The 13,279-nt window shown below is 36.0% G+C and overlaps 1 protein-coding gene across 1 annotated transcript in view; it reads left to right on the forward strand.

Moving 5' to 3' along the window:
* The window catches only part of LOC136853516 (BRCA1-associated ATM activator 1), a 65,912-nt gene that overhangs the window by 23,770 nt on the left and 28,863 nt on the right, over positions 1–13,279 (forward strand). Inside the window, exons 6-11 of the mRNA XM_067129181.1 lie at positions 547–690; positions 4,102–4,223; positions 5,642–5,756; positions 6,550–6,669; positions 6,794–6,913; positions 11,983–12,116. Coding sequence (XP_066985282.1) covers positions 547–690; positions 4,102–4,223; positions 5,642–5,756; positions 6,550–6,669; positions 6,794–6,913; positions 11,983–12,116 — 755 coding nt within the window. The remainder of the gene's footprint in view (positions 1–546; positions 691–4,101; positions 4,224–5,641; positions 5,757–6,549; positions 6,670–6,793; positions 6,914–11,982; positions 12,117–13,279) is intronic.

Here is a 13,279-nt window from a genome sequence, read left to right on the forward strand (position 1 = left end):
AAATATAGATACAGTATACACAAAACAGTGGAAAACAAGTGAATATTGCTAGTAAGTATAAAGAAGCATAATTCTCAGAATTGATGAATGAATGTTTACCATCAGTAATGAAGAAAAAAGGTTGTAAAAGAATTATGAGTTCTCTAACAAATGATAAATAATAATTAGAATAATCTAGAAAAGAACAATCCTGCTGGGAGGAAATGAGTTTGGGAACTTGGACAGAGCTGTAAACAGTGTAACTAATTGATCCCCAAAGGTCTAAATGGTGCATGGGTCTTTAGACTGCCATTCTTGTCTGTTAAACAATAGACTGTTGAGTGTGGGGACACTGAAACCATAAATGTGGGAATATATATGATTGATTCAGTTGTTATGAACCTGGTTTTAGTTACAACATTCATAAAAACCCAGAAGTACACCATTTTACTGCTGGGCATAAGCATCCTGGATTTAATTTATAAACAACTTTGGTTCTATACCTTTTAAGGGTTACAATTATAAGTACCAGTTGATTTTGTTGACATGCATTTTTTTTTTTTTCAGACCTTAGGTAAGAAAGCTTTATATTCAAAGCTGAAAGACATTGGTGATTTAAGACGACATCTTTTAGAGAGGGTAGATACTCAGGTTCCTGTGGCTATTGTAATGCATATAGTGGATATGTTTATACTGGATGCCCTGCATAATGTAAGCCTTACTTTTAAGTTTTATTTTGTTGCATGTGTATTAAAAAATTATTGCTATTATCTTTGTTTTAGCCACAGTCAAGTTGTTATTTCATTTCCGTATTTTATGGCAGTTGGCTCTCTCTAATTTATTCTGATGCTTAGAGATTCCTCAGATGTGAATTTTTTGATAATGCATGTTTTATGATTATGAGAAATCTGTGCTTATATGATTTTCAAACAGATTACAAAAAAATATTTTTAGCAATAGATGTTCAAGACCATCAGACTGCTCACAGTGTATTTACTTAACTCAAACCAGGAGGATGACCAAGAAAAATAATAGGAAAGGAAAATAATGATGCTCAACCTTAATTAAGTGATCTGTCTGGCATTTGAATGGAATGGGGTGTGAGAACTTTTAGAAAAAGGAGATAGGAAAGAATTTCTTAGCTTGACTATGAAAATGAAAAAAGTTACCAACTTCAGCAGCTACCATTGCTGATCTTCACAGAATAAATATGAGAATGATTGCTTGGTTGGTGCTCTCTGAGATGGAATTGATTGGTGTCTGGTATATTAGTAATTAAAGATAAAAAGCAAGGCTATCTTGTGAGATCTCTTAGGTGGTTTGGCTCAAATTTCACAGCTGGCTTAAAACAATTAGAATACCATTAGGGCTAATTGAAGAATTTCTCAATTTTCTCTATGTTGTCAGTGGTTAGGCCTGGATTTCAATCTTGATCTAGACCTTACAAGGCTTCAGACAATGAAAGGGTAACCAGTGGCACGGGGAAGTTAGTGCCTATGCCCATATCAACAAGGGCTTAGAGACTGTGAGCCTTATCACCTTAGAAAGGAGCTTGATGAAGCCTAACAGTCGTAGTTGTCCAAATATAATGAGGATCAGAGGACTTTGAATTGGCCTATCAACTTGAGACAGAGAAGGAGAGGACATCCAGTTCCACTAGAGAAATCAGGGCCAGTACCTATTTCCAAACCAACCTTCAACTCAGCTCTGCAATAGATGACCTGTCTTTTCTTAACCTGACACCTTTCCAGTACTAATCTTACAAGAAAATCTTGTAGTATCTGATTCAGCCCTAGGGAAGCAGCAGGACAAGTGTTTTTTCTTTTACTCCTTGAAAGAAAGGTGGAGGATGTAATAGACTATCATCCTCATATGTATTCTTGTTCAATCAGTCCAAGTAGTGCAGTCATGACCCTACTAACAAGATTCCCATCCACTTCATGACCCTTCATTTGTCCTAGAAACTATTGGGCCACATACCATCTTTCTACAGAAATTCTTTGCCTCTAAATGTCTGTCATGTGAGGTAGCACTTGAATGCACTTAAGCATTGCCCACACATGCTAAGGACTTACTGTATGGAGGACATAATTTGTAATGTAAAGCTAACCTGGTTATATTATGCAGCACAGTATATAAGTGCAAGAGGAAATTGCCTTGCTCCCTACCTAAAATTGCAGTAGAAAGTTATTTGCAGTGGGCTGATTAAGCTCCCTTTGACAGTGACTCCAAGTAAGATGAGGATGAGACCAATAATAATAATTGCTTGAAACATTTCTCATTCTTCTGGCGTTTTTTCAAAGAATTATTATTTATCCTGATTACTAGAGTGGTTCTGATCCCAGTTTTGGCACTAAAGCAACTACAGGCAGTCCCTGGTTTACAGCGATTGGCTCATGGTACCGTTAACCTGATTTTACAGTGCTGTAAGCGCCATTTATTCCCATTATTATTATGATGTTCTGGTTTATGGCGTTTTTTCGGGTTATGGCTTGCCACCGGGAAAAGAACCCCCACTGTAAACCGGGGACTTCCTATGGTTAGGGTTCCTTTGGTTACAGCTTTTGTTATTGAAGTAGCACTGCTCATTAAAGGTAGAGCTCTGGTTACTAGAGTGGTTCTGGTCTTAGGTTTGGCAGTGTAATGAAGGGTGGAGCAGCTGTGGTTGCTGCTTTGACAGCTGGAGTGGGTCAAGTGGTTCTGGTTATGAAAGCTGGAGCAGCTGAGGTATATTTTTGGACAGTGAAACAGCATTGGTCATGAAAGCTGGAGTGGCTCTGGTCATGGCTCAGGCAACTAGGATGACTGGCATAGGTATGGTTATGGGTGGTAACGAAAGCTCAAGCAGCCCTGGTGCTAGAGTGGCTCTGGCCATGGTTCTGGTCATTGGAGCAGCTGTTTGTTCTGCTCTGGATGACTGGGTGACTGGTACTGCCCCAGTTGTTGTGTCAGTTTTATTTTTGCCTCAGGTTATTTGAGCAATTTTAGCCATAAAAGTTGGAGTATCTCAATCACTGCTCTTGTCATCAGAACAACACTGGTCATTACAGCTAGAGCTGCTCCATTGGAGTAGTTCTGGTTATTAAAGTCTGAGTGCTTGTGGTCACTAGAGTGGCTCTGGTTGCAGCTCCAGTCAAAAGAGCAGCACTGGTCATGAAAGCTGGAGCAGCTCTGGTCTCAACTCTGGCTGCTAGAGTGACTTTGGTCACAACATCTGTTAACAGAGTGGTTTCTGATAATGAAAGTTGGAGTGGCTATGGCCATCACTTCATTGAAAGCTGGACTAGCTCTTGTTATACCTCTGGCTACAAGAGTGGCCCAGGCCATTAAAGCAACATACAAGAAAGATGGGGTAGCTCTGTTCATTGGAGCAGATCTAACACCAGACTTGAAGCATAACACCCCCAGGTGTTCTCCCTTTTGGAAGAAACAAGAAAGCTATTATGTACATAATTTCTTAGGTAATCTCCTCCATCACTGTAGAAAGAATGACAGTCTGGTTAATTGTTATTTATAACCAGAGTAAAAATTTTCACTTTCATAAAGAAGAATGATAAGTGCAATGGAAATAGTGATCTTAGAGATAGACTGCCATTAGACTGAGATGTTTGGAAATTCCTTGTTAGTAGTTACCACTATTGCTGATGCATAAATAATGTTTAGCTTGTTGAGACCTGGAGATGCCCACACATATGCTGTGCTATAAGCTGACTTTTCATTTTTTTTATGAGGGCCTGAAGCATCTAGTACAATTTTCTGGCTTATGAAATGGCTAATTATAAGTACAGTAATGGATTTTTATGAAACAAATTATACTTTTTGTAAGGAACTGGACATTTTCCTGTCTATCCATTTGATACATTTCTCTTGGCAGAGCCAAGAAATGGTAGCATATAGCAAGTGAAACAGCCTTCTGTTTAGCACTGTTTGTTTATATTTACCAGGTACTTAGGCATGAATTGTAATTGTACATGATACATACAGAAAATATTGTTTAAAATATTTTATTTTCATGAAAGTTTGTACACAAAACATGCTGTAGTCACTATGTTTATTTTTTTACTCCTGAATTTGATTTTGGTATTGCAGTGTAGGTGAATTTGAATGTTTTTATATCCCCAGTTTCAAGAGAAGATAATGGATTATGGCATCATCGAGCAGTTTTTAGTAGACACCCTTTGTGCTGATGTAATTGCCTTCATCAAAGTACTCTTTGATAAGGGTCATGTAGAGGCATTCTTTAGGTAAGTTTATCTCAGCTAAGTCAAAATGTTACTGGAATACTGTACTGATACAATAGAGCTTGTAAAGTAATTGCAGTACTATGTTAGAGGTGGCTTAAAGAATCCTGTAGTTACAGTGAAACATTCATTGTAGTAATTTTACAAATACAGTAGTAATGTAATTACAGGTTTACAGTCCCTTATCCAAAAGCCAGATAATACAGTTGTATTTAAAATAATGATAATTTTAATTAAGCATATTTTCCTTATTGCACCCAGTTATATTGCATGTATTAATATCATGTTATGAAATATGAACTTTGCAATCATGCACAATTTCCAGACTTGTAATGTTAGCTGACTGAGTACTGTCACTGTTGTTATTGCAACTAGCTACAAAATAAAACAGTTCAGCGATATATTGTTCTTGTAATTGATCAAAATTGGGCTAAAAATGCAGCTTCCCTTTATTTATGAATGCAGTAAATTTTCAATAAAGTAGATGTGTAATTGTGCAAGTTGTAGACATTGCTTTTGCCCTCTCCGAAAGGTTGTGCAGCTTGCATTTTATTCTTTTCTTAAGCTGTTGCTACAACCTACAGCTTAAATTTAGTGGTATACTTTCTAACACCTCCATTGCACAAGGGATGGTTAAGAATTTATTTTGATTTTGCGTATGGAAGTCGCCACTGAGAATTAGCAAGTTTTTAACAAGCCAACAACTATAACACAACTCTTAAACAGGTGAAACTTATGGTGACTAACATCAGCTGTTTCTTGATTTGGTTCTTTATCAGTACTTGCTATTGTTTATGCCAGTGTTTTGCATGAAATACTAAGTGATTGTTAATTATAAGAAATAATAATTATGAATTATATGATGAGCCATAATTTGAATGTATGATAATTTGTATTTAGTCAATTGAATGCTTGATTTTACACCTTTTAATTAGCCTAAAGGTAACTTAGATGCAATATGCATTAACAGTGGAATCTCCCAAAACTGAGACAGATATTGGAAGCTTAACTTGGTGTAATCTACCACAAGAAACCATGTTTTGAGGACGAAATCAGGTGATGCATAAGCATAAACGGCAATATTGGTTCTTTTGATGCTGTATATTTTTTGAGTTTTAGAGAATGGCACTGTTGGAAGTAAAATGTGCTAGGGTTTATGTTTTGCAAGCTTCTGTTCCAAAATCCAAAAAATTTGAAAACTGAAACAATGGGCCCAGTGGTTTTGGATAAGACAGTGTGGACCTGTATAGCTTCGTAAAATCATACAAATTTTGTAGGTAGACTTGTCAGTTTAAATTTTGTGAGGACATTTTCAGGGAAGAATTCAAGATTGGCATACTGTAATAATGTAGCTGTCCTTGTTTCTTATCCGTATTCTTGCTAATTCCTTCATATAACAGTATTTCATGTTTTTTAAACAGGTCTGCAGTAAATGTACATAAGTATTGGAAAATTTTAGTCATGAACATTGACAAAAACAAGCAAATGGTTTTAAAAGAACAAGAATCCTTGCTACATTTGGTGACATGTTATCAGGTATGTACACTTTATTTAGAGAAATATGCTAGTTTTGAATGCAAATACTGTAATTGATTTGTAGTTATATTTTAATGAGCTTGTCACAGAAAACAAGTGAACCTTTGTATCTAGCAAACCCCACTTTGAAGCCCTTACTTAAAATTCGGAACAAAGGAGAATGTATCGAGTAATAGTTCTAGAAATGTCATACTGGAAAGGGATTGAAAGATTTTAGTAACAATTGGGAATGAATCTGTAATAGTTACTCTAATAATATGAATTCATTTAAATATTGAGCTTCTTTACTAATTAGTTGATTTTTGTGCTCATCATTTTATGTTAATCAAATATTGTTAACAATTTTAGAGGTTGAGCCACTATTCATGTCGTAGAGGGATCTGTTTGGTTTAGGAAGGATAATACTTATTTGGGAGTGTCTTTAATATTTATACCTGGATTAAAAGACATTAGATATACAGATATACCAGTATTATTACAAATTATTTTTAAAATGTGTCCACAACTTTTTCAAACATTGGGACTGGTTGATGCAACACTAGGAAAATTTGTTGTGATTAGCTCTGGGTAGGGGAAAAATTTGATACTATGTATTGATGCTGTTGTAGTAGAAAATTCTAGCATTAGAATGAGAGAGAGTGCTGTTATTCCAACAATATAAAAGCAATATTTAACAGTAAAAAAAAAAAGTTGTGTAGGACTTTATTTTATTACATTTTATTAGATATTTAAAAGATGTAATTACAGTAGCCTATAGTGTTAAATGCTTTAATGTAATGACTTTCTCTTGCAGGTTATGCCAGTCTCTGTCTTATGTAAAGATTTTATAAGCAATTATCCACAAAAGAAAGGTTTGTTTGCAACATGGACAGAGGAAGTACACTGTAGAATCGTTATCAAAGAATGTTTACGGGTTTGTATATTATTGTTTTAAATGTTATTGTTGTGACTCATTTCTGAATATAAATAGGATATTTTTGGATATAATTCTAGCCCTTAAAATATGTTGATTGCCGAACTGTTTTTATCTTTTGCAGGCTGAAGCCGCTAAAGTTGAAAATCAAATAATATCAGCATTAACAGATTCTAATGTGGCAGTTAGAATGGCTGTAATCAGTACATCCTCCTCCTCTAGTGCTGCAGATCATCTAACCTTGGTAATACTTATATTTATTTATAATAATAAAAATAATGTGAGTAATAAAAATCCACAATTATATTGTAAATATATTACTATGTTAAAAGAACCAAAGACTTTCGAACACCTGAACGGTGTTCCTCATCAGTGTTGACGTCAACACTGATGAGGAACACCGTTCAGGTGTTCGAAAGTCTTTGGTTCTTTTAATATAGTAACATATTTACTATATAATTGTGGATTTTTATTACTCAGATTGTTTTTCACGAAATTGTGAACCTATTAACAATAAAAATAATATATAAAAATCTGATAATTGTGAGAGTCACTAAAGTAGTGAAGAAGTCCTTAATGATATCACTTTAAATATATATTAAAAATATACATAAAGCAAGAACTTTTGAGAACCTGCTCGATGTTTCTTCTCTTTATGACTAAAGGAGTAAAGTTACCATTGAAGTAAAAGGTTTTGAGAAAAAAAAATTTTTAAGAGTTCAAAAAGTGTTGTTGACAGAAGAAAACCAGCTGTAATTTGAAGATGGCCAGTACATACTTAACTACAGAATTGGCTGTCTTTACACTACAACTGGTTTTCTTGTGTCGGTAACACTTTTTTAACTTGGAATTGTAAGGTTACTATCAAAGTAAAAAGTTTTAAAAGGAAGAATGTTAAGTGTTAAAAAAGTGTTGTGGACACAAGAAACTGGTCTTAATTTGAAGACAGCCAATTCCATAATTCAGTAACTATGGAATTGGATGTCTGCAAATTATGACTGGTTTTCGTCTGTCAACAACACTTTTTAAACTCTTAAGTTTTTTTTTTTTTTTTTTTTCAAAACTTTTTATTTCGATGGTAAATTTACTTTTTAGTTAAATTGAGGAGGAGAAGAATCGAGCAGCTTCTCAAAAGCTCTCATATATATTTTTAAGATATATTTACAATGACATATTTGTAGATTTCTTCACCAATAATAACACCATTGGAAAGGATGGCACTTTATGCCATTGAGCCTATACAGTAAACCCCCCCGTATTTGTGTGGCATGCATACCACAACCCCGCTAATAGTTAAAATCCACGAATGGTTAACACCCCCCCCCTCTAAAAGCACTTATAACTGCCTATCTTGAAAGTTCAAATACCAAATGTATACCTTCAACTAGCATCCATATCAAATATACCTTAAACTATTATCATATTGCTGTATTAATCTTTGAAATGATATTATTAATATGATTTCAAAAGTCATCTTAAACAGCTTACCCCTAAAATATATACGTCTTACCCCTAAAAATTTATACATACATACTTCTAACCCTTCCAGCCAATAACAGAGAGAGAGAGAGAGAGAGAGTATATCTTTCTGTCAACCACTCTCCCTTTCTATCTATCTATCTATCTATCTATCTCTCTCACATTCTGAGTATCCCGTGGTGAGAGAGAGAGATTTTCAGGATCCTTCATAGCTATTTTATTTGACCACCAAGTGGGGAACATTTTCTACCCTTCGCTGTCAATATGTCAAGATAAATTGACAGTTATATTACAAGCCCCCCCTCACTCCAAGCTCGGAGAAGACTGGGAATCGATATGTTTTCTTTTGAAATTTTACATAATTTACTATAGAAATGCATAAATGTTGTAATTATAGCATGGAAAATATGAAAAAATTAATAAAGTGACATCATGTTTATGATTTTTGGCGATTTTCAGTGCCGAAAATTGCCAATTTCCACTTATCGGCATCGATAATCGGGTATTGGCGCCGATACATACCTAACAGCAGTGCCGATCTCCAGTTATCAGCGTCGATAAGCCCAGAAAATCGTCAATTTTCGGTTATCGGCGATTTTCGCTTATTGTCAGGCTGTCGGAACAGGACCCTACCGATAACTGGGAACTGCCTATAAGCATATACGTTACATATGCATAAAAAATCTCAGTGACAGAGAGAGAGAGAGAGATATGAAATACAAAGAACATAATCTAGATTAGTAGATGAGAGAGAGAGAGAGAGAGAGAGACTGACACTCTTTGGCCAGATGGTAACCACTCCCTTTTTTTTATGATGACAGTTACGCCTTCATCCCTCCCCCTAAGTTGGATACAGAAAAAAGATCAGGGATTAAACTAAAATCTTGATAATTCACTATATTTTCTTTAATGCTTTGATATTTTGCTTTGTTTACATTAATATTAATATTTAAAAACTAGTAAATCAATTATTTATCATACAAAACAAATAAACATACATATTACATATGCATAAAAACTCTCTCTCTCTCATCTCAGTAAGAGAGAGAGAGAGAGAGAGAGAATTATTATTTTCATTATTTAATGTTATTTAATCTTGTTAAACTTAACATTTGAAAATCATTATTTTATCATAAAATGTATATGTAAGTACAGTACAGTATTTAGTCACAAAAATAATATAAAAATACAGAATATTGCTCTATGAAAAAATCTGCAAATGGTGAAGTTTCCCTGTGAGTAATTTTTAGAAAAGTTCCACAGAAAATTCCATGAATCGCCAAGTCTGCGGATTGTGAGAACACAGATCTGGGGTTTGTACTGTATTACACCATCTTATCAGCAGGTAAATTATAAAGCAGCTGTTTGTAGTTCATTTATTATCCTGACGTTTTGGTAGTTGACGCTACCATTTACAAATGGTAAATGGCACCGGTGGTACATACATGGAATATTCACACCAGAAAACAAGTTTTCAAAGAAGGGAGACAATTTCTGATGCGATGGTCATGGTCAGGGAGCTCTCCTATTGGCTGTGAGTCTGGCTGAGTGACAAATGCTGACTGGCTGGTGGTGGGGGCTTTGCTTGCTGGGCTCACCACTTGAGGAGTAGGGCAGCTATTGCATTATCTGAGGGGCATGGTCAGAAGAAGGAGAGTTTCCAGAGCAACATTTTTTGTGGGTTTCCACCAAAGAATGGTGAGGGCCTCCTCGTAATGGAGGCAGTGGTGGTCCATGTTGCTGTCGAGGATTGTGGTATCACTCACAAACTGCTGGCATTGGGATCCATTCCTGTGTTTCCTCATGCTCCCCTTCATGTAGATGGATGGAGGTCCTCTTAGAGAGGTGGGTTGTAATTATACCAATGTTTGAATGGTGGCATCCATTCTCGGGGCACAGTGTTTGGTAGATACTCCCCTCCTCTCCATGGGATCACTGCTGATGGCGGGACTGTTCTTCATGAGGTACTGGGCGGTCCTCCTACTCCAATCCTTATAGGGGTGGTATACTTACAGTGCATGAGGGAACACGTCAACACCCTCCAACGCCAGCAGGTCGTGGGGAATACCACAATCCTTGACAGCGACACAGACCACCACCACTGCTACAAGGAGGCCCCTCACCATTCTTCAGTGGAAACCCACACTTAATGTTACTCAGGAGACCCTCCTCCCAACCACTGTCAGGAGAACAACCGGGGCATGCCCCTGAGATATCACAACAGTAGCTCTCCTCCTCGAGTGTCAGACCAGTTAGTAGAGCTCCCCAGGCACCAGCCAATCAGTGCCTCTGTCACTCAGCCTTTGTAATTGGTAGTGTGTACTATTGAAGTCAAGATGATAAATGAACTGTGGATAACTGCTTTAAAATTTGCCCACTAAAACGAAGAAACTTACACGCCAGGTTCAGAAGGCCCAATATAAGCTCAACAGCATACAGAGTATTCTTCCAAGATATTCCACAATAATAATAATATAATAATATTAATATTAATATTAATAATTATTATTATTACAGGCAGTCCCTGGTTATGGGGGGGATGCTTGTGTTCCAATGGCGTGACGATAAGCGACAATTGCTGATAACTGAAAAACGGCACTTAACGGTGCCAATAACTAGAGATCAGTGTCTCTGTTAGGTATGTATCGATGCCAGTACCCGAGTATCAGCGCCAATACGTAGAAATCAGTGCATATCGGCACCGAAAATCGCCAATTTTCGTCTAGACAAGCATTGTAAAACCGGATCGCCAATAACTAGGGACTGCCTGTATTTTTTTCTTTTTACTGTATTATTATTATTATGCACTTGTTCCCTAGTAGATTTTAGAGGCCAGCCTGTATCCATTTTTTGAATTACCTCTTGTCAAATATTTCATCACTTTGCTTGAGTCTTATCCTCAGAAGAACTAAGGAAAGGTGTAATAATATGGTGTCTTGCAATAGTCAACGTTGTGGCTGTCATGGGAAGAGTTTGCTCATATTCTTTTATTCACTGAAAGTGTGTAAGTTTATGCAAAGTTATTTTTATTTTTATAATTTGAATAAGGAGACCACTAGGTCACATTTTATAGACATTCATAGGGATGAGCCAGTCCTTACTGCTAAAGTTTATACAATACAGTACATGCATTTTATCATCATCATCATTTCCATCATCTTCAATGTTTTACATGTAACAATAAAGTAGAAAATATCTCAGAGACCAGAACTAACAAAAATTGAATGAGGTGCACCTGCATGGTATACTGCTGCACTATGCTATTACTGTATAGCCTCAATATTTTCTATCATATTTTACATTTTGCTTCCATTTTTTATGGTAAATGCACTGTGTAAGAAAAGCCATTGTACATCTGATTCTAACTCCATTCAACAGTCTGTTGAGAGAATATTGCTGCAGGCTCCTCAGCAAGATTACTGTGATGTATGTATGCATATGTCAGATATGCAGTATCAGGTTTTGTACAAATTAAAATTATATTTGTTTTGTGCAACATTTATGCCTCTCAGAAATATTCAAAGTTACTGCCATCAAAGGTGATAGAAGCATCTCACAACAAAAGTGCAGGAAGGTAGGTTAAATTGTCAGGGGGCAAAATTAGAAAATGAAGATAGGAATGTAGCTACAGTAAAAGAAAATTAAAAAATGTGATAATAATGTGTAGTAGTAGCTGTGGGTTGGCATGGGTTTTTGCAGACTGTAGCTTTCGTGAAGTCAAGAACATCAGAGAGTGGATATCAGAGACCAGTCATATAAGAATTTACTATAAGCAAGTTAGGATATGGGTGCATTAACAGAATAGCCATTGCTTAATAAATAATTATTTTTCAGATGTGTGCAGTGACAATATTTCAAGGTTTGGTATTTTTGGCATGTATGATAACTGAGAATGACTCAACAGGGCTGAGACAAGAAAGGGAGCTGCAGAGGACCAGCATAGACACAATGAGAGTACTTGCAGAAAAGTAAGAATGATTGCTATTGTTGTTCATGCTATTAAATTTTAATTCAACTCTTCTCTCTCCATTTTTAAAGAGAGGACCAGGTTGAAATCCAAATGTTTCAATTTTCACATAATTTTTGTGTTGATGAAATGGTAAAGTATCCTGGTTGGGACTGGAGTTCATATTTGATCTTTGGACTTAACATGGATATTGCTGATGTAATGTGTCATATTAACAGCTTAAGAGCACAACCACTATCAAAGGAACAGTCTGTGGCTTCCATGGGATGTGCTGTAATTTGGCTGACCAGGGTGTTTGGTGGGGATGATTTTTTTTTTTTTAATCCGTCTCAAAGAGCAGGTTAGGCTTACACTTGTTCCATAATTTTGTTGGTTTTTTTTTTTTGTTTGGAGCAAGCTACAAGGTTGATAATTGAGAGAGCATTCTGGCTTTGAAGGAAGGTCTTGCTCTTAATATTTGCAAACTTTTATTTTTATTGCTTTAAAGTAATGAACATATTTTAAGGGCTAGAAAGCAAAGGCCTCTATGTTTGCTACCTCCAGCATATTCAGGTCACTGTTTCAATCCAACTCCATTTCACTGCTATATTCCTTTCATCTCACATCAGTTCATCGATACTCACCACCACGCAAAGAACTTTGCAATCTTTTGGATGAATGTATTGTTCTTAAATCTACCAGCTTCTGGGTTACATCAGGACTAGAACATTTTCAAGTCAATAGACTATTAAGAAATAGTTTAACAAGACCACTCGACCACATTGCTAGATTCAGTGCTTACCTTTAGAATTTGTTCTCAAATGAAAAAAGAAAAAGTAGTAGGGTAAACTTAAGGAAAGTAGAAGGTGGAAAGCAGTGTTACTAGGGCTAAAGAGATGCTGCACAAACCACTACCATCGAAAGTGAGGAGCAGTGTACATTGTAAGTTGCAGATCAAGTAAATGTATAATTTTTTCTTTTATTTTGTGTTTGCAGTCCTATAAGGAAATCTTGAAGTAATCAAAAACATATCAACACAATCCACGTTTGTCTTGGTAAGCTTGTCTACGTATTATCATCAAACCATGGCTGGTCATTTGTCCTGAATTTGATGGCCTTTGTAGGGACATACCTTATTAAAGTAGCCATCAGCATTTCATTTAACTACTTGGGATCAGGATCTGA

Source organism: Macrobrachium rosenbergii, chromosome 27 (genome assembly GCF_040412425.1).
Source record: "Macrobrachium rosenbergii isolate ZJJX-2024 chromosome 27, ASM4041242v1, whole genome shotgun sequence".
Lineage (NCBI taxonomy): Eukaryota > Metazoa > Arthropoda > Malacostraca > Decapoda > Palaemonidae > Macrobrachium > Macrobrachium rosenbergii.